Source organism: Argentina anserina, chromosome 5 (assembly GCF_933775445.1).
Source record: "Argentina anserina chromosome 5, drPotAnse1.1, whole genome shotgun sequence".
Lineage (NCBI taxonomy): Eukaryota > Viridiplantae > Streptophyta > Magnoliopsida > Rosales > Rosaceae > Argentina > Argentina anserina.
In genome coordinates, this window is record NC_065876.1 from 7945463 (window position 1) to 7968409 (window position 22947).

At 37.5% G+C, this 22947-nt stretch overlaps 4 protein-coding genes and 1 pseudogene across 5 annotated transcripts; 4 read left to right on the forward strand and 1 right to left on the reverse strand.

Moving 5' to 3' along the window:
* The first annotated feature begins 318 nt into the window (after positions 1-318).
* LOC126795125 (uncharacterized) lies at positions 319-2034 on the forward strand. 2 transcript variants are annotated; one of them, XM_050521947.1, is made up of 6 exons: positions 319-548; positions 633-690; positions 806-877; positions 992-1087; positions 1349-1441; positions 1657-2034. In XM_050521947.1, the coding sequence occupies exons 1-6, from the start codon at positions 406-408 to the stop codon at positions 1705-1707; spliced, it is 513 nt and encodes a 170-aa protein (XP_050377904.1). In that variant the 5' UTR covers positions 319-405; the 3' UTR covers positions 1708-2034. The 2 variants fall into 2 exon arrangements, with proteins under 2 accessions (XP_050377904.1, XP_050377903.1); XM_050521946.1 differs by having other exon boundaries at positions 1634-2031.
* A 3271-nt stretch (positions 2035-5305) lies between these two features.
* LOC126795421 (uncharacterized) lies at positions 5306-9506 on the forward strand. The gene is made up of 5 exons (XM_050522262.1): positions 5306-5403; positions 7819-8392; positions 8549-8650; positions 9123-9188; positions 9489-9506. The coding sequence occupies exons 1-5, from the start codon at positions 5306-5308 to the stop codon at positions 9504-9506; spliced, it is 858 nt and encodes a 285-aa protein (XP_050378219.1).
* Positions 9054-11434, forward strand: LOC126794962 (F-box/LRR-repeat protein At3g59190-like). The gene is made up of 4 exons (XM_050521762.1): positions 9054-9188; positions 9489-10494; positions 10678-10824; positions 10927-11434. Exons 2-4 carry the CDS (start codon positions 9508-9510, stop codon positions 11242-11244), a joined length of 1452 nt encoding a protein of 483 aa, XP_050377719.1. The 5' UTR covers positions 9054-9188; positions 9489-9507; the 3' UTR covers positions 11245-11434.
* Positions 11435-14755: 3321 nt separating this feature from the next.
* LOC126796290 (AT-hook motif nuclear-localized protein 5) lies at positions 14756-19195 on the forward strand. Its single transcript, XM_050523082.1, has 5 exons — positions 14756-15744; positions 16318-16385; positions 17026-17157; positions 18377-18535; positions 18745-19195. The coding sequence occupies exons 1-5, from the start codon at positions 15243-15245 to the stop codon at positions 18973-18975; spliced, it is 1092 nt and encodes a 363-aa protein (XP_050379039.1). The 5' UTR covers positions 14756-15242; the 3' UTR covers positions 18976-19195.
* Positions 19196-19668: 473 nt separating this feature from the next.
* LOC126795422 (amino acid transporter AVT1I-like) lies at positions 19669-21098 on the reverse strand (annotated as a pseudogene).
* Between the last annotated feature and the right edge of the window lie 1849 nt (positions 21099-22947).

Sequence of the window (22947 nt, forward strand, 5' to 3'; positions counted from 1 at the left end):
AAAGGTAGTAACTTAGTAGCATTTTAGTTGTTTAAGTAACAAAAAAATATTATATCTCCACTACTATAATTGGAAGCCTGATTTTAGTGTCAACAACTTCATCAAAAAATTGAACTTCTTATATTATCCATGTGAAAATGGATCTCTTTAAAAAAATCAATGAGGGTTAAATAAATAAAATATTAATATTTTATACCCACAATTTTTCGTATCGAACACACTTACACAAAAAAATTACACTTTAACAAAAAAGAATACAAATGTTTTTCTTCTATTAACAAATAACTAGTCAAATTAATTACAATAGCGGTTTTTATATCCCCTGTTTTAACATTCCGGGCAGACCCTGCTTCCACAGTGCTCACCAAGCGTTCGACGAATTGCGTCACTGAAGACCGCGCAAGGATGAAGTACGTGAGACCCTTGAACTTGTTCATGGACTTACACAAAGCCAAACCTCGCGGCCGCATCCTCGGTCTAGACGTTGGCGACAAGTACGTCGGCCTCGCCATCTCCGACCCCAGTAACAAAATCGCCCACCCCGTAAGGTATTCAATTCTCCTTCAATTACACTGCTCTCATCTTTATTTATATATGACTCCATGGCTGAGCTGAGTTTATTGATTGCACAGTGTTCTGCTCCGTAAGAAATCAACCCTGGATTTGATGGCTGAAGATTTCAACAGCCTGGTGAGTTTGTTTATTACTGATCCACTCATTATTGATCATTACTAATGTAATTTACATCGATAATATTCATATAGAAACTTAGAAAGGCTTTGATTCTATATGGTTGTGTATGCAGGTATCCATGTTTTCCGTGGCGGCATTCGTTGTCGGATACCCTTTTACTGAAAGCCGGCGCGGCTGTCCTGAGGTGTGGTTGCCTTTCTAGATTGGAGTTGTCTAATATAGGGCACACCCATGTTCTCTCTGTGTTAATTGATGTCTTGATTGATCTGGTTGTGTTTGTTTGTTTTTTTTGTCTTAGGCTGTCCAGGTGAAGCTTCTGGTTGAGGATCTCTGTAAGACGAGGAGGCTCCAAGGCGTCAAGTACACGTATTGGAACGAGTGTTTTACTTCAAAGGTTTGTGCATTTGGCTTGACAAATTGAACATTGTGGCGTAGAGTTGCAAACATGTTATCATCACACGCTGGTCATGTTAATTTGGTAACCCCTCGTGTTCCATAACTTCCAAATGTTGAAAAACTAGTTTTTACTCCGAGTTGGCTGTAGGATACCACCTTACACCGAATGCAGTTGAAGCTAGTTTAGGATATAGAGGAATATGCTTGTTTGCATGATTGCCACTTTCATAGAATCTCATATTTTATCTTCTGAGCACAGAATGGTGAATACCTGCTGAAGGATTTGAGAAGTTTTCATCCGGTTGAGCAGAAGACAATAGTTGACAAGTTTGCTGCTGTTGGGATACTCCAGGTACTGTTGGAATCTCTCTTTTGTGGACATGGAGTTCATTAAAAGGTGTTACTGTAGTATAACAATGAAGAACATTGATCTAATGTTTTCAACTGCTTGGAGTGTAGAACATCTGAGTAGTAATTGGTTCTGAGTTCATTCCAGAATAGCTCTTACTGGTGTATACTAAATTGATTTTCTGCCCCTTGGCAGGGGTACCTGGATTATGTCAACAGGAAGCTGAAGTCAGATCAGAAAAATCCATCACCGTTGCTGATATCCTCTAAGGAAACTGAAGTCACGGATCAGACGACAGTTTGAGCACATAACTCGACTCCGATGTATCACTTCATAAATTGTAGTGTAGGGCGCTTTCTCCCAAAATCTCAGAAGACTTGTATGGATTGTCAGCAAATTTGCCACTGCTTAAATGTAACTCCAGGCCGTTAGCAAATAGCAGTCTCGAATACTAGTTATGATCATTCGGGATTCCGAATAAAAGCTCCTAAATAAGCAGAAATGAATCCCATGAGATTATGAGTTCCTCAGTATCACCACTAAAGCAGAAAGTATCTTTTTGTATTTTTAAAAGCAGTGTAATTTGTCTTAAAGAGTTCAAGATCTGGTTCTCAAAATGGTTTCTTTCAAAGTAATGCAACATGTCGTTTACTTCCGACTTATGAAAGGAAGCTCTCACCCGCACTTGGTCTATATAACTTCTGAACTAGCTAGCAAAGCTTTCAGACCTAGTTTCTTGTTCCTTACCCTTTGATTCTCAGCCGCCAAAGACATCAGAAACGAGTCTGCTCCACCCACTTCAGGTATCTGCGCAATCTGTTCTCTTCTGGTTCATTCCCTCTGTTTCATTTCTTCAATCAAAACAAACTGAAGTTAAATTCTTTACGGTAGGGAAAAAATTCCCAGTGTGGCTTGAGTTACTTTCTAGGGAATATCTGTACATTCATTTTTTGTGGTGACTTCACAGACTACTGCTTGCAATTGGGTATTTACCAGTGCTCACATTTTGTTTTCCAGAAAAACTCACACAATATTTGATTTCCCCTTGTAGATGGTCGATATCCAACTCCTGAGTTGCAAATGTATTTTCTATCAGAATTGAACTTGAGTTACTTAATGTGAACCCGTGTTTACCATCTTCAATTTGCTTGTAAAATGTCTTCTGTCTATCTCAGCCCTGGCTGTGGTACTTGCTGTCTTACCAGCAAATCATAGATCACTTTCGACAGTTGCTTGTGGCCTATTATATTACACATTTACACTCGTTATGTTTAGCAAAACGAAAAAACTAGGTTTTGGAAAACCCAAATTTATAGTGGCTAGGGTTCCACTCATAGTCGCAATAATCAGTGGACAAAAATAGGTCTTATCATTTAACCCGCGGATCTGAAAAACCCGCGGAGGCCCGCAAGTCCGATGAGTTTTTACCCGGCCCGGCCCGCAAGAAACTCCGCCAAAGCCCGCTTCCGTGGGTCGAGGGCCGGGCTTAAATTAGATGTGAAACCCGACTCGGCCCGTCAAAAACCCGTAAGGCCCTGCCCGCCAAACGCCCGCAGGACCCGGCCCGTAAAGGCCCGCCAAATAATAAAATATTATACATACATATTTTATTAGGTTTAGAATAAAACTATCACATTATGAAGCAACTATATGAAGGAAATTTCTCGGGATCGATCGAAACCATCCAATATAATCGGTATATATATTTAGTGACCCTATAAAAATTTCATTAAATTCGGACCTCGTCTGACCGTCGAAATTTCCGGTAAACTGAAAAAACACTAATATGCCATAAAGGAAGACCCATTACCAAAATGCGAACACTGAAAACCGTTTGCATATTTGAAATCACCTAATTTTTGTCACCGATTGCGTGCGGTCGCACCAAGGAAATCCATTTGGCAAAGCCCCATTCAATGGCGATTTTAATATATTAAAACGTCTCTTTTTTTGTTGACCGTAGGTACGGATGGTCAAACAATTTCCAAAATGGACGAAATTTTTATAGGTTCCCCTAAATATATATACTGATCACATTTGCTGGTGTCGATCAACCATATTTCGAACTCGAGTTATCAATCGCCGAAGTATCCACTAATGTATTATAACCTTTATATTAGGTTTAGAATAAAACTATCACATTATGAAGCGACTATATGAAGGAAACTTCTCGGAATTGATCGACACCATCCGTTGTTATCGGTATATATATTTAGTGAACATTTTAAAATTTCATGCAATTTGGACCTCGTTTGACCGTCGGAATTTCCGGTAAACCAAAAACAACACTAATGTGCTCTAAAGGGGGATCAATTACCAAGATGCGAATGCGGAAAGTTTTTTACATATTTCAACTCACCTAATTTTTGTCATTGATCGTGCGTGGTCGCAACGAGGAAACTCATTTGGCAAAGTCCCGGTCAATGAGGTTTTATTATGTCAAAACGCCGTTTTTATTGACAATAGGTACGGACGGTCAAACCATGTTCAAAACGATGAAATTTTTACAGGGTTCCTAAATATATATTTGGATCACATCTACTGGTGTCGATCGACAATATTCGAAACTAGAATTTATTTGTGACTTTTTTTTAGAATGTTTTCTAATAATTCTTTTATTTTTTCAAACCCTTAAATTAGAATATTATGTTTTTTTTTTTCTAATACAAGCCTGCAAGACCCGGCATGGCCCGCAAAACCCGCAATGCCCGCTTTAGGTGGGCGGGCTTGGATCTTCATATTTATGAAAATACCTGTGCCGGCCCGACCTGTCACTTATTTGAATGTACTAAGGCCCGATCCGGCCCAAGTCCGCCATTCATGGGTCAGGCCAGGCCCGGACCGTTGATGAGCCCTAGACAAAAATGCTACATGAGAAGTTAAAAATTCTTTCCTCGCTGTTCATAATGTAGAACAACAAATAATATGTATCAAAAATACATGTGTTGTCGTTCGTTTACACTTGCAGTGAAATGTGTGTGTGGAGCAAAAATAAGTCTAATTTAGAAAGAAAAAAATATAATGGCGGAAGCTTGAAAGAAAAATGACGAGCTAATACCATAAAACCCTAGAGAGCAGAGAGGAAAAAACCCGTCATTTGTACTTGTCTGGCGGCGTGCCTTTCGACCATCGTCGGACGGGTAATTTGTCGATCATTTGTGGTCGGAAGTGAGCCACGCAACTCCTTGGTTTGTTTTGCGGTGGCCAGTATTAAGTATTAACCCAAGAGTAAGGAAAAGCAAGGTAACGGCTGAGTTTTGGATCAAGCATGTCTGGCCTAGGAAGCGGCGTGTATGGGGGGTCTTTCTACAACGCCTTCTAATCGGGAAAGACAGAGTGGACGTGGCTCCGATCTGCGGGGTGGCTGTGGCGGGGTCACAGTGTTGTTTGGATGGGGTTCTTCGGACCCGATCTCGGTGCGCACCTAACCTGGACAAGGAAGTGTATCAGTTTCTGACTGATTGACGGCCGGACAAAAACGCGGGTGGTTCGACGGTGGCGCAGGGAAGGCTTGGCCGGTGGTTTGTGTTGCCTCTACTCTTTGGATTAGGACCTGGGCACGGGCTCACTTGGTGGGCCTTGTCTGGGTCCATATTATGTTATTTTAAGGTTTTTTTATGTTTATTTTTTTTAGTTAATTTGTTTTAGGCAAGTAATAAGTTTTTATTGTTGTTATGTAAGGCGAGTTGGGGTTCGTGTTTGTGTGCGTACTCAATGTGTTTTGTCTACTTTAAGTAGACGGCGAGTTCCTTATTTCGTCAAATGATCGTTGCCACCTAGTGACAAAGTGAGACTACGTGTTACCGGGTTCATGAGTATGTATGATATCACTGACTTGGAGTGAGTCGCTGGTGATATTGCCATAACATGTGGCTTTCAAAGGCCACACCGACAATTAGCTTAAAGCTTGTGGAGCAAGCTAAGCTCAGGTTGATATCAACTGACAAGGGAAATCCGGAGTCCTGGTTCGAGGTCTCCATTGATGGCCACGGAAGCAAGTCATACCATGACCACAGCTACTTCTTTTACAGCAATGACAGAAACCCTAAAATTGAATGATAGTCAATGATGTGATCTTTATTCCCCAATTGACACATTTGCAAGTTTTAGGGTTTCCAAAACCTAACATTTGAAAAAACAATTATGATAGGGTTCCTTGTATCTAGAAATATGACTCAATTTTACGAGGCTACTGTAGTTTAAGTTAAGTTATAGATGTCTTAATCACATTAAAAATTGAATAAGAGTCGATAATGTGTTCTTTATGTAATTATTGACATTTGTTCAAGTTTTAGTCTTTCTAAAACTAAAACATAGCAATAAAAAAAAGTACAATAATGTTTTTTAGTGTCAAGAATACGATATCATCTTATGAGTCCATCATATTTTAAGATACTTTATTTTTTCATATGCACACTTAAATTTAGGAAGATTCAATGAGGACTTTCTGTCCCCATGACACTTGACCAAGGTTTCGACTTTGCAGGCCAGGTATTTATGATAGATTCAATGGAGACAGAAAGATGGGCCATATTTTTGTCCTAATTAACACTTGACAAAAGTTTTGACTTTCTAAGGCCTGACACATGAAAAAAATTATGATAGCGATTTGTAGTGCCAAGAATACAACACCACTTATGGCACCATTGGATATTTAATCAAGTTTTAGAGACCTAAGGAAAACTAATCAATGGTGTAATTAATTTTAATGTTTTCAAGACCTACCTTTTGAAAAATATTACGATAAAGGTCAGTGGTGCCAAGAATACAATGTATTCTTATGAGGTTATCATATTTTATGAAAAGTTATAGGCGTTAGAGACCCTAAAATTGAAAAACAGTCGATAATGTGATCTTTATGCCCCAATTGACACATGTTCAAGTTTTAGTGTTTCTAAGACCTAACATTTGAATAGAATTACGATATGGGTGATTGAATCTAGGAATTTGATTCAATCTTATGAGGCTACCATATTTTAAGTTAAGTTATAGATGTCTTAATCACACTAATAATTGAATAAGGGTTGATGATGTCATAAATTCGGGGCTTTTAAGACCTAACATTTGAAATATATTATGATGGAGGCCTGTGGTACCAGGAATACAACACTATCATACACGTTATTGTATTTTATGTCAAAGTTATAGGCCTTAGTCACACTAAAAATTGAATAACAGTGCATGATGTGTTCTTTATATCGTTATTGACATTTATTCAAGTTTTAGTCTTTCTAAAACATAGCACATGAAAAAAAGACAATATCGTTTTTTAGTATTAGAAATACGACATCATCTTATGAGTCAATCATATTTTAAGACTTTATTTGTCAGATGCACACTAAAATTTGTGAAAGATTCAATGGGGATAAAAAAGATAGCCATTGACACCTAAGACATCCGTGTTGAACTCATCTAGTATTGCTTCTCGATTTTTTACTGCCATTAGGCATGATTTGTAGAGCTTGTTCTTAGGGTTATGGAGCCCACATTTTCAGATCCCAATAAGACTTTTCATGTGCATTTCATTGAGGAGTTTGAAGCTGTTTCTGCATAGAGATATGACACTAAGGCCCAGTTTGGGATTGATTCATGACCTACTTCTGGGACTGTTTCTGTTTTCAGACTTAAAGTATGGTGTTTGGTAAAATATCTTAAAACAGCTTTTGGTTAGAATTGCTTCTCCTAACAGCTGGTTTTGAGAAGCTGCCTTTTGATTGCTTTTGGAGGTGCTTTTGGAAAACAATGAGCACCAGTAACTCATTTAAATGAATTTGAACCCAACTACCAACTATGTCCTCACTCTCTCTAATTCAAGCTTTTCTCTTCGTTGCACTATTGCTCTAATTCTAGATATGCTATGAGTTTTTGTTATTTTCATTGCAATCCCAAAATTTCTATCTTTGGGTTTGATTCTCATTCATGTGAATTTTTGTTTTTTCAATTTATTGGTATTTGAATTTGAATCTGTATTTTTTTTATTTAGCCTCTTTCTTACCTTTGAAAGAGGTCGTAGAGTTGATTAAATCTTAATTATGCGGATATTTGTTTAACTTAATTATAGTAAATCTAAATATTAATGAAAATTTACGATATATATATTTCATTAATATCAAATAGTTCTTGAAAATCTATGACATCGACATAATTTCTTATAAAATTTTTAGTTAAAGATCATTTTGTTGGTGCATAAAAGGTTGGATAGTGTTTATTCAAAGAAACAAAAGGTTGGATAGTTTGTAAAGTTGGAATTGAGTTGGAATTATCCAAGCTATAATTTGATTCATGTCCAATATGGTAATCATACACAACCACAATACTATTTTTAGGTTGCCCCTTCAAAATAATTCAATCTCAATTTTCAAAACACTTTTCAAAAACAGTTTACCAAACACCTCAGCTGATTCCTCTCACCGCAGCAGCTTTAAAAGCAATGCTGCCACAGCAGCTTCAAAAACAATTCTGCCCACAGCACAACAATCTCATACTGGGCCTAATTCCTCCAAGTCGAATTGCTTCCCGTCCCTCAAGTTCCTTCATGTTACAGTTCATTATTCTGATTCTGACTCTAGGGAGATGCTCTTTTCTAATTTTCCTGTACTTGAAGATCTGATCATAGATGGAAACCTTCAAGATTCCGATGCTTACAATCTTGATGTATCTGCCCCTAAACTAAAAAGATTGCAAATTAGCATCTATGTGGCAAGATTTTCTAGGAATGCAAGTGCCAATAACTTTGTGAATTATGGGTGCCAAATAATTGTTAGTGCTGATGCTCCTAATCTTGAAGAGGTAGAGATCGAGTATGAGTGTCTGGTGAGCTACTCTTTAAAGAATGCCATTTGTCTGAGGAAAGCCAAGATTGTTTTTCATGTGGACGATCTTGAGGACTGTGATGATAATCTTGCAGATATTTGTCATGCAAAATACCTAAAAGTTTCATCTTCAGTTTTTGCGGTATGTACGTTCTCTAACTTCTTTGCTCAAAGGTTCATAACTTTCTTACTGTATGATCTATAATTTCTTAAGGGAAGGGTATATGATTGTTGATGAAATCTTTATTTTTATTTGCCCGGGTCTTCGGTTTACCTATTTACTTTATCATATATGTAGGCTCTTGACAGTAGATATCACAGTCTTCTGCTGACATTTAGTAATTTGAACCACTTAAAGCTACAACTTCAACTTCAAACTCTTTCAAATCTAGTTATGCAGGTGTTTTTAATTTCTGTCTTTTTTATAACTTCTTTAGTCCCAAGGGGTTGAAAACAATCATTTGCAGTGGATACTACCCTGGGAATGGAACATGACTTTGTCTATGTGACTGTGCACGTCTGTTTTTAAGTACTGCTATCTTTATTTTCGCCTTATATGTTCACAGTCATAGACTGATCAATCTGTGTGAACATGACTTTTATAAATTATGGTAAATATCTTGGATATTCTACAAGGGCTACAAAGAATGAAGCCTGTAAGTAATGAGATTGCTTTCTCATAACTGTGGCAAACAAAAATGATTTCTAATGTTCAAATTCAACTGGATTACTCAGTCTAGTCATAAAGCAGATAAAACGACTTCTTTTATGAAGATGACACAGTTAACATAGAAGCGACACGTCGTCTCTTTCCTTCACTCTTTAACTTCATCACCAGTGCTTCGTCTTCTTCCTGTGTTTGTGTCTCTCAGCAACCAACCTCGGACAGACCATTTCAGTGCCCTGAAACCAGAACTGGGTTTATAACCCCATCTCAGGTACTTTCTATATCTCCTCTTTGTTATTTCTTTCATCTGTTTCCAGTTCAGTCTAGTAATTTTGAATACCATACCAAACCCAACGCCATTCAGCTTATTTTTCACTTGTTCAATAGAAATAATCTGAAAGTTCAGTTATTTTCAACAATAATAGGATTCTTCAAGTTATAATCTTATTCCATATATATGTTAATCAGAAAGTTCAGCTCTTTAGTCTTTAAACACCAAAATGTTGAATAAGCCGTGACAGAAACATTGTTTTAGTTGGGTTTTTACCAGTTACATATTTGCACTTTACAGAGTGGTTTCACATGGTAAAATGGCTTCAAGATCAAAGCTTGATAAACCAAGCATTGAAGATAGGCTTAGTGGGTTGCCAGATGCAATTCTTTGCCATATACTTTCCTTAATTACAACCAGAGAGGCTGTGCAGACCAGTGTTTTGTCACATAGATGGAAGAATGTGTGGGCTTCTGTTCCCATTCTTGATTTGGATGAAAAAAAATATCACATGGATTATGTTGATCGTACTCTACCAGCCCCTCTGAGATATGAGTCAAGTAGTTTTGCACAGTTTGTGAATTGTGTACTTTTGTTTCGTAGCCCCATAAACATACATAGATTCTATCTCAAGACTACTATGACATCTGATGCTTCTCTTATATATGGTTGGATAACCACTGCCATAGAACACAATGTTGTGGAACTTGATCTTTGTGTGGAGATACCTACTGAGCCACATTTCGAGATCCTGAGAAGCCTTTTCTTGTGTAGCACATTGGTGAGTATGAAGCTGTTGCTGTCCCAAGATGTTAGTGCTATAACTCTCGGCGTAAAATGTTTTCCGTGTCTTAAGTTCTTCCATGTTACAGTTTGGTGTCCTGATTCCGATTCCATGGAGAAGCTTTTTTCTTGCTGCCCTGCACTTGAACATTTGATTATAGATGGACAACTTGACGATGTGTCCGCTTATGATATAAATATCTCTGGACCTAAGCTGAAAAGATTGCAGATTAGCTTCACTGTGCATAAGTTTGATATGAGATCTAATGTTGTAAATTATGTGTGCCAAGTATTCGTCAATGCTGATGCTCCAACTCTTGATGAGTCGGATATCTACTATGACTTTTCTGTGAGCTATTCTCTGAAGGATGCCAAATGTATGAGGAAAGCCAAGATAGACTTCTTAGATGTGGATGAGCTTGATAACCTCCATTGTTTTGTTGGCCTTAATGATCGTGTCCACATGCTCTTTGCTGGAATTGTTAATGTTAAACATTTGTCAGTTTCAGCCGCACTCTTGGGGGTAAGTAGTAAGTACGCTATTTCCCCTCTGCTGGGGTGATCAGTCTTTCTTTCTGTGCTGGAGTTTCTCAATGGAATGTTGTAAGATATCGTGGACATAATTCATCATTTTTTTTTTTCTGAAAGGGTTAATTCATCATTTCTCAATACTGTAGAATGCTCATTTACTTCATCATTTCTGCAGGCACTTGACATTACAGATCAACTTCTTCTGCCTACGTTTGATCATTTAAACCACTTAGTGTTGCAACTTCAAACGTGTTGCTGTTTGCAATCATTGCCAACTTTGCTCAAGCTATCACCGAATTTGGAACATCTTGTGTTTGAAAATGTAAGTATACCTGGAATGCTCCTTATGCCAAATCACCCAAATGATAGTAATATACAATTTAGAAAGCTTTAAGATGAATTGATATATTTTAAATGTATTTAGAACACCAAGTTTTGTGCTGATGACAACGAGAACGAGTTTGTACATGAATGGGGTGTGCCAGAGTTTGCACCTGCTCGTTTGTTTTCACATCTCAAGACTATTTGCCTACGGGATTTCATGGGGTGTCCAAATGAGATGGAAGTGGCAAAGTACTTGCTGAAGAACGGGAAGGGTTTGCATAAGGTGACTATTTATGTTCGCTTTAGTGAAGAGAAAGAGATGAAGTTACGGCCTCATATTGTTGCCTTATGCACAGAAATTTCCAAGTTCCCTAGGGGTTCAAAGACTTGTGAAATAGATTATCAGAATTTTACCTAGATCCCCTTTTTGGTAAGATATGAAACTACCAAAGGCCTTAATTTAGGTGTAATTGATCATACTTGGCTCGTGCGACAATGAAGAGATCAAGTTATAGCTTCAGTTGCCACCTTATGATCAGAAGTTCTAAAGTCCCAAAAGGGTTCAACAATTTGTGGAATTACTTTTATATGATAATAGTTCACAACTTCACATAGATATTCGTTTTATGGGAATAGATCATGACATGTGACTTGTATAGTTGCATAGGACCCCTTTCTGCTTTTAACTGTGTTGAGCTCTTTATTGTTTCACAAATTCAACTGTTACTTGTCTCAACAGTACGTATTTAACTTGGTATGATTATGATTAAGGACATATAGCTTTCAGTTGCACGGAGCTGCTTGACATCGTGGCAAAGTACCTCAGTATGAAATTGATCAAGTGGTTTTATGAAAATAATATCAGGTTTCCTAGATTGTAGTTTTCTCACTGAATTCTAGCTTATAAGCTTAAATCAGTTAAATGCATCAAGGTAAAAGTATAAATCTGTTGCATCGGTATTAAACAACGTAGTATCTTCACAAATACTAACCTCTGTTCCACATTGTACCAGTATACGTTTTGAGATAAATAGTGATCTAACTCATCAGTGTGAATGATGATGCTTACATCATCGGTATCAACTTCACTGCTAGATGATTAAGGTAACTTTGTATGTAAGGGTCAAAATCTCATATTTCTGATATATCCTCAGATATCATTTTTTTTAATGATATATCTTAAGGGTACATATTTTATTTTTTTCCCGTATCTGCGATAATTCTCTGATAATATAAAATATCTCAGATATTTCTCTGATATTTACGATATATCCGATATATCTTTGATATTTTGGAAAAATATCTGAAAAATTTCACTTAAAAAAATCATCTCAACTTGAGGATGTCTTGGACTCTCAGATATGAGTTTTTAATAAATTAATCACCTCGAGCCTTGAGAGATATAAAAAAGAAGACTATAAGAGTAGTCCCTCAATCGGCTAATTTTTAATTTTTCGTAAAAGATATCCAGATGAGAAGTGAAGGTTCAAGTCTTAACTCTTAAGAGTCAAGCCATATCAGTGACAAATGTTTTCCTTGACCTTGAGGGAGTCCATAATAAAGGGTCACATGAAGGCCAAAGGATATCCAGAATTTCATAAAGTCAATTATCAATTTGGTTATCATATTTACGATTATGGTCAATTTGGAGAAATATATGATCAATCATCAAGTTAGATTCATCATTACTATCACATTATCGGAGAAATTGTTGGCAGCTCGAAAGATATCATGTTAGCCATTACAATCCGTATTATATGACTCATATGTTTTGGGTAGAGTTTTATTGTTTTATTGACCAACGTGTGTCTTTTCAAGCACTTAGAGCCTCTTTCTGGTATTAAATAAAGTTAATAATTGTATCTATTTGTATGTAATTCAATAATAAATAAATAAATTCCAAATATGAACGATCTTTTTTTTCTAATATCGCCGATATATCTCCATTTAAAAAAATGATATATCTACCTATACTAATATTTTAAACCTTATTTGTACCTCAATATGTATCGGAAAAAAAAACTTTGTACCTCAATAGTGTTCACCAGTGTTTGTGCGCTATTGTCGCACCACATAACTAGTAGCTTAAAGGATAATTCAACACCCCTAAAGGGTCCAAAGACCTGAGAAATAGAGGAATTTCCTTTTGAATTCAATAAAAAAAAAAGTAATCACTCATTCTTAGGATTATAACAGTTTTAGTTTCTGATTAATCATTTTCTTTAAGTAAAGATGTTAAAGATGTTTTTTTTTTGGGTACAAATGTTAAAGATGTTTTTTAAAGCCTTAAATATGTATCGAATGATGCACTTATAATTCAAATGATAGTGGAAAATGATCATAAAATTCGGACAAAAATAATTTCTCGTCCAACAAAATGAAGCAAAACTAATCTAAAGATGATGCATAGCATCAATAGTTTCGTGACTATTGAATCGTGAATGTCATGTAGGGCAAGGCTTTTGAAAACATGATCTTCTTCTCTTTCTGATTGGAACCGAAAATTCAACAATATCATACACTTGTTGACTGACCACGCTAATCACTCACTGATCGATTTGTTAATTAGGTTGGAACTCCATGAATGAGGTCCTTTGTCTCAAAGCAGTTAATAATAAACAGAGCAAAAGACTGAGCAACCTGCAACTGGCAGCTCATGCATTTAACTACTCCACCAAAGGCAATCACATTCACATCAGAATCAGAAGAAGAAAAACAACATCTCTTTACACCATTGAAGACTTCAAGTCCATGTCCTCTTCCCCATCTCCAGCCATTTGTGACTTCACAGTTCACAAGCTCGTACCATTTTCCAATTTAAAAGTATATGATATCTAATACAGACAACAGAAACAAGTAAAATAACTGATATAAAAATAAAATAAAAATTCCAGCATCAATACTTGTTTCTTTTTTTGTTCTTTGGAATTTCAGCTTCAATACTTTTGATGCCTTTTCAATTATTTAGCTATCATTTCCAGTTTGATTTGTCCTTTCTAGACCAGCCCCACATTATTTGTTTTTGGTTCCTGCCGCAGTTTATATTACATTCAGCATTCTTCTCTTTGGACAAAAAAGAAACTCAGTCTTTGAAACACCCACTTCAACAATGGCACCAAATAGATTTAGGCATTTAGCAATTTTTCTGTTCAATTGTGTCGTGCAAATTTGTTTGATATAAATTGTGATCCATATGATCACGATCGGATACATGAATGAGTTGAAAATGACAAACAAGATCATCTGATCATGGTACAATCAAATTCACCATTTGTAAGATTAAATCTAATACTACTACAAACACATTATAATATATAATTTACGTGTTTTGATTGACAAGAAATCGAGTCTTTGAATTAACTTGTTGAAAAACAAACCACACTTTGATTTCTCTTGTTTTATTATAAAAATAGTGGCCAAATGAGTTATTATTTTAAAATTGGGAGCAATTTAAGATATAACCATTCCTAAGGATGTCATTTAAGAACCTCTTTTTACGAGAATATTCTTAGAGCATCCATCCCACTTATAACCTAATATGTTTTCACTAGACTAATCTTGTTGTGTTCATTTTCTACGTATTTTCATTTGACGTCTGCCTCATATTTTCTCAAATATTCTTCCATACTCAGAACAAGCACACAGCATTACAAATTACAAACCACTCTCATATTTTCAAGTGCTTGGCCAAGAAAATAAAAGGAGGGAGTGAGATGATGGGGCTCAATGCCCCAGAAAAGGGCAGCCTGATCAGGATGTGTAGGTTGGTACTTTGGTGGGTCACAGACTGTCTTTTCCCCCCATTGTATTAGTTTTCCTTTCAATATGGTCAGATACTTACACCCCACCCCACCCCTCACTTACAATACCATAAAGAAAGAGAAAAGGTCTTCACTCTCTCTCTCTCTCCACCCTTTATTTCAAAAGCTCAAATTTTCAATTCATTTTCCTCCCAACCCCTCTTCCTAGTTCCTCCTCTTCTCTCCTCCTTTTCCACCTCCACCTGCATTCCCTATCAAAACCCTAGATCTCAAATCTAGGGTATTGTTCTTACTTCACATTTTCCCTTGCAATTCTAGCCTCTCTGTTACTACCTCAGCTTCTGATTCTTCTGCATTTTGCTTTCCCTCTTCTGGGTCCCTGTGGCTGCCGCTGTTCTAGCTCTGTACATCACTTGTTTCTGGGTAAAGATCAAATTTTTACTGGGTTTTTTCAGATTCTTCTCAGCTTGAACAAAAACCCTTCCTAAACCCCAGTCCCCTAGCTCACTGGGTTACTCCATCTTCAAGATTTGGGGTTAAAGTTCTGATCTTTACCCCCTCTTCTTGACTTCTGAGACCTCCAAAATTGGGGCAAAGCTTTTCAAGGTTCAACCTTTGAAGTTGTTTCTGAGTGACTAGTCTGCTTGGTAAATGCATGGATGGGAGAGAAGCCATGGCCATCTCTGGTGCTCAAGCTTCATACTACATCCATAGAGGAGGCCATGGTGGGTCTTCTCCTGGATCACAGATTGCTGGGCTGCATGCACCACCTGGGTTCAGGCCCAACAACAACAACAACAACAACAACAACACTGCCTTCCAGCAGCAGCAACAACAACCTCAGTCTAATGTGAGATCAACATTCTCAGCTGAGCCTTCAAGACCCAATTACCCTCATGACATTAGCACAGGTGTTTCCCCCGGAGCCCCTTCAGGTGAGACTGTAAAGAAGAAACGAGGGAGGCCCCGGAAATATGGGCCTGGGACTGGTCTTGGTTCTGGTTCTGGACAGGGTCCTGATACCCCGGTTTCGCTGGCATTGTCTCCAATGTCTTCCACTCCTAATCCTACTACTCCAGGATCAACCTCTCCGACTCCGAAAAGAAACAGAGGAAGGCCACCTGGGACTGGCAGGAAACAGCAGTTGGCTAATCTTGGTAATGTTCTGTTCAACTTGTAATTTTCGTTTTTGTACCTAAATTGATTTTCTAGTTGTGGATTTGGTTGTAGACTTGTAGTTTACCGAATTTAGTGGGATAGGTAGCAGTGGACCAAGGTCTATGAGGTTCTTGGTTACTTTTCATTCTTGTTAGCATTTGTCATTAGTTTCTTGCGAATTTAATTCAATTATGGCTTCTATAAATGGCGGTTGATTCATGCCACTTCTGTTACTCAACTGTTCTGCTTTTGCTAAATGACATCAATTGCATGAGATGATATATCTACCAAACATACACAAGTTGTGAACTGAAGTCCATGCAGAAAAGAAGTCATGACATAGGTCTTGGATTTGTTTTAAGACCGAGAAACTTTGTTTGTACAACTTTTTCAACATGGTATTTGTCCTGTTAAGTTGTCTTCTTTGAATTCATCTGAAGTGAACTATATGTTTAGTCATTTAGAACTCCTCAAGCTCAGGCATTTACTATTTTGGTTTGGGGTCCACATCTTTATCATGTTTGTTTTTGCATGTACTTAGTATCTCTTGGTTGTTGAACTTTTTTTTATAGGGGAATGGATGAACAGTTCGGCTGGACAGGCCTTTGCACCCCATGTTATCACCATCGAAGCTGGAGAGGTATGCTCTGTAAGTTCAAGCTACAGATATGCCTGTAATATGGTGTACACACACGACGTTCTACCCAAGAATGAGTTGCTCCAATATTTTGTAATTGATAGTTAAGAGATATCAGGTTGGAATTGTTTTTCAGTTGTGTCCTTGATGCCTAAGGAAGTGAAAACAGATTGATACCAGAAATTGAAATCGACCATGTGTGACCTACCCTTATTAAGTTACTTGACATAAATAACAAGTCATGGTCTGTAAAGGTCTTACAGTCAATGTAGGGGACATTTTTGGGATCAACATATCTTAATAAATGAGAATATTGCTGTTAAAATTCTGTATAATGCCTTACCACATCTGAACCTCTGTTGATATCATTCTTTTCTTTAAAGGTTGGTTTATAAAATGGGATGGTCTATATCTTAGGACTCGTAAGTCAAAATGTTGAAGAAAAATAAAACGCACATCAGACCTCTTTACATGCAAGCACACCAATTTCAGCATCCTGTATGTTTACTCGTATATGTCATCCGCTCTTAATTAAAGTCTTTATGTTGAATAGTTTGGACTGATTTTTAATGTTGATAGATATATTAGCTGTAATTGATCGGTTGATCTTGTTAAAAGGTAATTCTTGTTCATTTCTTTGTAGGATATTGTAGCAAAGTTATTGTTATTTTCGCAACAGAGACCTAGGGCACTATGCATCTTGTCAGGAAATGGAACAGTATCTTCAGTAGCACTGCGTCATCCTGCATCAACTGGTGTCAGTGTCACATATGAGGTTGGAGAATACAACCCTGTTCTAAATTTATTTTACTTGCCTTTCTTTGTGTTAAACATTAAAGATTTCGAGCATTTCCACTCCAATTTTGAACATTGTGCAGTCTGTTTTACATTGCATCTTGTTTGACTGCAAAGAGCTGGTTGATGGCTGGTGGCTGGTGGCTGGTTTCAGTTTACTACATAAGAAACTGATTTTTCTTCATATTGAACATTCTGTTTAGATTCACATAGGTGATAAAAGATTAATAGAGTAATAACCACTTACCATAGAACATATTGGTTATAAGAGCAGTGGTATGAAAGGGCTACCTTTAGAATCAGAACTAATTAAACAGAGTATTGCAAAAGACACAAAGGAAAGGATATAGGCAAGGAAGCTCTCTGCGTTTAGGAAATGACAAATCTAAAGTTGTCTAAGTTTAGTTATGTTTTTTCCTTTATGGGTTTGTGGTAAGCTTGTAATGGACGTGAGCTACTTTTGTTAAAGCTTGCAATTACAATCTCTGTGAGGGAGGGTAGTACTCTATGCTTGGATTAGATTGTGCAAAGACTGGTTAAAGAAAGTTTTGCGCCAGAGAGTAGTGCCACTGGCTCTGAACAGATGTTTTTGTGGAGAGAAGAGTATGTGATGATAAAACCATCTGGTTTGCACCAATTGAAGCTAGAGAGAACAAAATCTAGGCATACTATTGGAGCAGAATAAATCATAGTTGTCAAAAGTTGTGAATTTCCAAATCACATGTGGTGCTGGTAATACCAATACTGTTTGTTCTGGAATACTTGTTTCTCTGTCTGGTTATCAAACGAAAATAGAATTCATTGGAGGCTGTTGTTTGTTGATTTAATACATTGATAGTGGCAATAACAACTGCAAGTATAGTGGCTTGATCAGATTAATAAAAAAACCAAATAATTTCTCTTTCCATTTATGACAATTAAAAGTGCTACTGCTTAAATGGATAAGAAAAGATGCCATTATGAATTGAGAATGCGTCAGTTGTTATATGGCTTTTGATACTTTGTCAGACTAGTCCAGATACTTTGTCAACTGTTAGGATTTGGTACTTCTGTGAAAAATGGTTTTCTTGTTTTTATATATATTGGGATTAAGTAATTATTGTAGCGGCAACCGCTGCAAATCAATACCAAAAACGAATCCCTTAAACTTGCTAGTCACATTTTTCTCCAAAGACTCAACTTTGTACATGGATTTGCAGGGTCGTTTCCAGATATTATGCTTGTCAGGTTCTTACTTGGTTGCTGAGGATGGTGGCCCCCGCGATCGAACAGGGGGGATAAGCATTTCCCTATCAAGTTCTGATGGTCATGTCATTGGTGGTGCTGCGGCTATGCTTATTGCAGCAACTCCAGTGCAGGTAGTGAATTCATTGTCTAGTTTCAGAGCTGATGATAAGTTTTGTGCACATATTGGCAAGTATATGGGATGTGATGTGTGAAAAGCACTTTGAAAGTAGCTATGTTTGGTTGACAGATTATATGATAGAAAACAATTGACTAGTGAATCTTGAATTCTGATTGTATATTGAGATGCTTCTGGTGCTAGTCTAATCCATCTTTTCCACAGGTTGTGCTTTGCAGTTTTGTATATGGTAGCTCCAACAAGATCAAGAACAAGCCAGTGGCTGGCCCCAATAGCAGCGAGAGTTCTGATCCTCAGCACAGTGAGAAGTTACCTTCACCGTCTACAACTCCACCTACCCAAAATTATGCTCCATCTACAGCAGGTATTTGGCCTGGGGGGCGGCTAGTTGATGCAAGAAATGCTCACACGGGTATTGATTTGACTCGCGGATGAAGATAGTGCTGCAACACACATGCACCAGTTTTGTATATATGTGTTGTTGTAAATCAATTGAATCTGTGAGAATTGTTCAAGTCTGCTAACATAATCTGTGGCAAAAGCTAGTTTGAGGAAAGTTTCAGGTAATGTGGGGTCCAAGTAGTGTGGGGATTAAGACACATCTCATCTGTAGCAAGAAATTCTTTCAGCCTTTTAATTGAAACTTCCTATGAAATCGAAGTGCTTATATGCAGTTGCTCTCAATCCAGAATGATTGCTGAATTGAGGTCTCCTTTCAGATGTCTCGGAGAAACTAATCTTCTGCGTATACATAGGTAAAGAAGTACGGCTGGAAACCCCTCTTCGTGTTGTTACACTTGTCCCAAAACTATTTTGGAATATATCTGATCTTGCTGACCTTTACCCTTGGATCTTTTAAAAGAATCTCTGTAGTGTTAAACTTTCAAAAGCAGATATGGAACCTAAAATATTTATACTTGCAAACGAAGTGGTGCAGATTATTCTGCGCATCTGGGACCATTGTTCTGCTCGAATGGACCAACAATGTGGGTTAGCCAGAGGCTTAGGCAAAACAGTAACTATGTAAGGTCACTCAGGGTTAACAATTAGCAAATATATTTACACAGAAAATTTTAGTATGATTTACAAGTTACAACACACTAAGGGATTGGTAGATAACGTGCTTCTTCATGAAAATCTCTCTTTAATAGATGTGTATGTACCTAAAACACCAAGAGTCACACTGACAACTATAATGCATCCAATCATCGCAACTTCCATGGTACACTTCCGGTATAATCTGTATATCTTCAACATATACATGGAGCCAACATGGACATAGTGACGCAAAGAATGGCTCCCACAAGAGCCATCAGTGTGTCAAATATGGAAAAACTATGGCCAATACAACTGTGCTGACTAATAACAGTGTTCTTATGAACATGAAAATGAACAAGTTATTCCATTTTTTCGGCAAGCTGTTCTCAATGGCATTTGCTATAGGTGTCATTATGAGTGCATACTTGACAATTGGGATCGCTTAAGTGTTTTTCAAATGACTTTACTTGTAGGCAGGTTCATTATGACTTGAGATTGAACATCGTCACCAAACATTAAGTAGCCAAGAACAACTAGTATAATGTAGTTCATAGTGCAGAGGGGAAAAACGATGAACAAAACCTGCGCAACAAATGGTTACGAATCAGAAATTGAGTACTGAAACTCACTCGTAATGAAGGTAACTTGGTATAAGTTGCTGACCTTCTTGAATTGAATTCTATGTTTCATAGAAGAGTATACGGAAGGAGTAACGGAATGAACTCCATAACAAAATGCAAACAAACTGAGAGAGGTAGGAAGTCCGGTCGGATCAAATATTTTCCCTCTTTTAGAGAAGCCGACTCCATCAACACCAACACAAACAACTGAGACGACAATGATAATGGCAGATGGAAAGCCAAACATTGAGACATATGCAAGCAACCGTAGGTTTTTCAACCACATTGTAGGTAATATAATGATCCCCACAATTATAGTAAAAAATGGTTTTCCCCCTAGGTGCCATCCGCCTATATTGATCCCTGCTTGTGGGAAAAACCTCTCTAAATTATCAGCTTCCATTATCAGGAATCCTATTGGGACTAGGTAAAGCTATATATACATGAAAATGGACACGAATATTCTGCCTTTAGGCCCGAATGCATGGAAATCGATATCAGGATAGGTTTTCAGAGATCCATTGGAGTTCAAACATCTGGTGAGTAAGATCCCAGCATAGCAACTTATCATTCCAGTAACTATAAGAAAAGGAAGGCTTGACCAGCCAGTCCTCGAAACTGCGTAAGGAGTTGTAATCAGCCCAAGTCCTAGAACTTTGGGGCGGTTTCTCCGTGGACAATGCCACCTTAAATCGTTTTTTTAGTCTTCATCATTTACTCCCCTTTATTTTAGTGTCAAAGTGTGGATTTTATATGGTAAAAAAAAAGGACGTGCTATATCCGAAACGAACGAGGAGAGGGGGAAGGGAGAAGCAGGGCTCGAAGAACGAACCGAGCCGTGCAAGGACCAAACATCTCACGACGACAGCCATGCAGCACCTGTATGAAAGTAAGTACCATCCCGTTAAGGACAGGTTTTGTTGTGACTTACTCCAAGGAGAGGAAGCGTAGCTAAGGAGATAGACTTCAATTGACATAGGGACCGAAGGAAGTGGAATATCGGTTGTTTCAACAAAGCGGAAACTTTGCGCAGAGTTCCATTACGAATTCTGTTCAACAGCCCAAGGACTTGGAGCATCCCCAGGAGGTTTTATTAAACCGGTTTTTAGGAGGTTGGCCGCCTATCCTAGATCTTCCCATTTTCAAGAAGATCCCGGGCTCGATCTCGTTTATGTGGATATTTAAGCTGCTATGTATCACAATGGTTAGGGTTGTTGAGGTTTCGTCAATTTTTTTTTCCATCAAACTTTAGCCGTATATGAGTTAAGAACTATTTAGTAGATTTGAATTTTTTTTTGTCTAAATGGTCATTTTCAGAGTAGAGTACGTTAGAGGTTGAGTAGGATCAAAACACTCTTATTATCTAATTTATCTTTATGAATGTCTCTAACAAATAAAAGCAATTCCTCTGTTCCTCACATTCACATTTTAAGCTATCGTTTCTGTATGAATTCTTTCTGTTCATCTTCCATTTTCTCTTTAAGACGTTATCAGCACAAGATTGCATATATCTCACTTGCATAGAAGAGACTAATTAATGCCCCCTAAGAAAACAAATTTAAAACTTTCTCATTGTATATATATATATATATATATATATATATAGAGATAGAGAGAGAGAGCTTTCAACTTTCCAATGCAAAAAAGATATATCTTGGAGATAGGATATATTCTAGAATTGGAAAGCTTGATTATAACACAAGAATCTACTCAATAAAATGCCTTTATGCCCTGCAGATCTCTAGCTTTTCATTTTTTGCTTACACTATTCAATTTTTGTATTGTCGTAATGAAATCCTAACAACCACCACCCACTACGTGTGTGGACAAATGAAGTAGAGAGTTATAAGGGAAAGTGATTTGCATATGAGTTTTTTAATTTATTTTCTGATTTTGATTCTAGTTTTAACTTTCTTGTCCCTGAATTATATAATTTCATTTTCAAATAACATATGATGAAATTGTGTTAATATAATTTCACAAGCGTTTTAGTTGCCAAAGCATGTTTGGATTATTAATAGTATAGATAATTAAAACCCTAGGTACGTCTCTATATATATACCTCCGAAGAACCAAAGTCCAACAAAACCAAGTACGTCGATCTCCAATGGCTTACTGGTCTAATCTTCCTCATGATCTTGTTGTGTGCATCTCCCAAAAGATCGATTCGATGCAAGAATTCATCATATTCGGCGCACTCTGTAACCACCAAAGAAAATTTTACTGGTGGATGGGTTCCACTGCTTATGTTTAAAGATACAGAGCCCCCTCCTTTTCCTCTTCCCGGCCGGTGTTACAACCTCATAAAATACAAGGTTTAGAGGCTCAATTTACCAAGTACTATCACTCATCGTGGATTAAGGCCGTCGTGTATATCTTCTCTTGGAGGTCTCATCACTTGTGATTGGAGACATGTTTATCTGTTGCATCCTTTCAAACATGAAGAAATTGTGCTACCCTGCCCTTGCGTATGATGAGCGTAAAATCAATAAGTTTGTCTTATCATCCAGTATGGTTTCTACAGTATATTGGGGGGGGGGGGGTATGCAGTCGATTCCGACCACTGCGTGTTTGTTTTTGACATTGAAGATCCGAAGAAAGCAACAACGAAGCTGGTTATTTCAGAGTCCAACGCCTCTAGCGTCTAGAGATAGGACACAACATGTGTACCTGGTGGAATCAGGTAGCGCCTTACTGGTAGTTTTCCAGCATGAGGACATAAACAAATATGGGTTTACGATTTAGAGGT

Excerpts from the sequence above, each read along its gene's own strand:
- LOC126795421 (XM_050522262.1), top strand. The coding sequence starts at position 5,306 with ATGTGGCTTTCAAAGGCCACACCGACAATTAGCTTAAAGCTTGTGGAG. Across the intron at positions 8,393-8,548 it reads TTTCATCTTCAGTTTTTGCG|GCTCTTGACAGTAGATATCA; the intron begins GTATGTACGTTC and ends TCATATATGTAG. Across the intron at positions 8,651-9,122 it reads TTTCAAATCTAGTTATGCAG|CAACCAACCTCGGACAGACC; the intron begins GTGTTTTTAATT and ends TGTGTCTCTCAG.
- LOC126796290 (XM_050523082.1), top strand. The coding sequence starts at position 15,243 with ATGGATGGGAGAGAAGCCATGGCCATCTCTGGTGCTCAAGCTTCATAC. Across the intron at positions 15,745-16,317 it reads ACAGCAGTTGGCTAATCTTG|GGGAATGGATGAACAGTTCG; the intron begins GTAATGTTCTGT and ends TTTTTTTTATAG. Across the intron at positions 17,158-18,376 it reads GTGTCAGTGTCACATATGAG|GGTCGTTTCCAGATATTATG; the intron begins GTTGGAGAATAC and ends ATGGATTTGCAG.
- LOC126795125 (XM_050521946.1), top strand. The coding sequence starts at position 406 with ATGAAGTACGTGAGACCCTTGAACTTGTTCATGGACTTACACAAAGCC. Across the intron at positions 549-632 it reads AAAATCGCCCACCCCGTAAG|TGTTCTGCTCCGTAAGAAAT; the intron begins GTATTCAATTCT and ends TTGATTGCACAG. Across the intron at positions 1,088-1,348 it reads ACGAGTGTTTTACTTCAAAG|AATGGTGAATACCTGCTGAA; the intron begins GTTTGTGCATTT and ends TTCTGAGCACAG.
- LOC126794962 (XM_050521762.1), top strand. The coding sequence starts at position 9,508 with ATGGCTTCAAGATCAAAGCTTGATAAACCAAGCATTGAAGATAGGCTT. Across the intron at positions 10,495-10,677 it reads TTTCAGCCGCACTCTTGGGG|GCACTTGACATTACAGATCA; the intron begins GTAAGTAGTAAG and ends TCATTTCTGCAG. Across the intron at positions 10,825-10,926 it reads AACATCTTGTGTTTGAAAAT|AACACCAAGTTTTGTGCTGA; the intron begins GTAAGTATACCT and ends AAATGTATTTAG.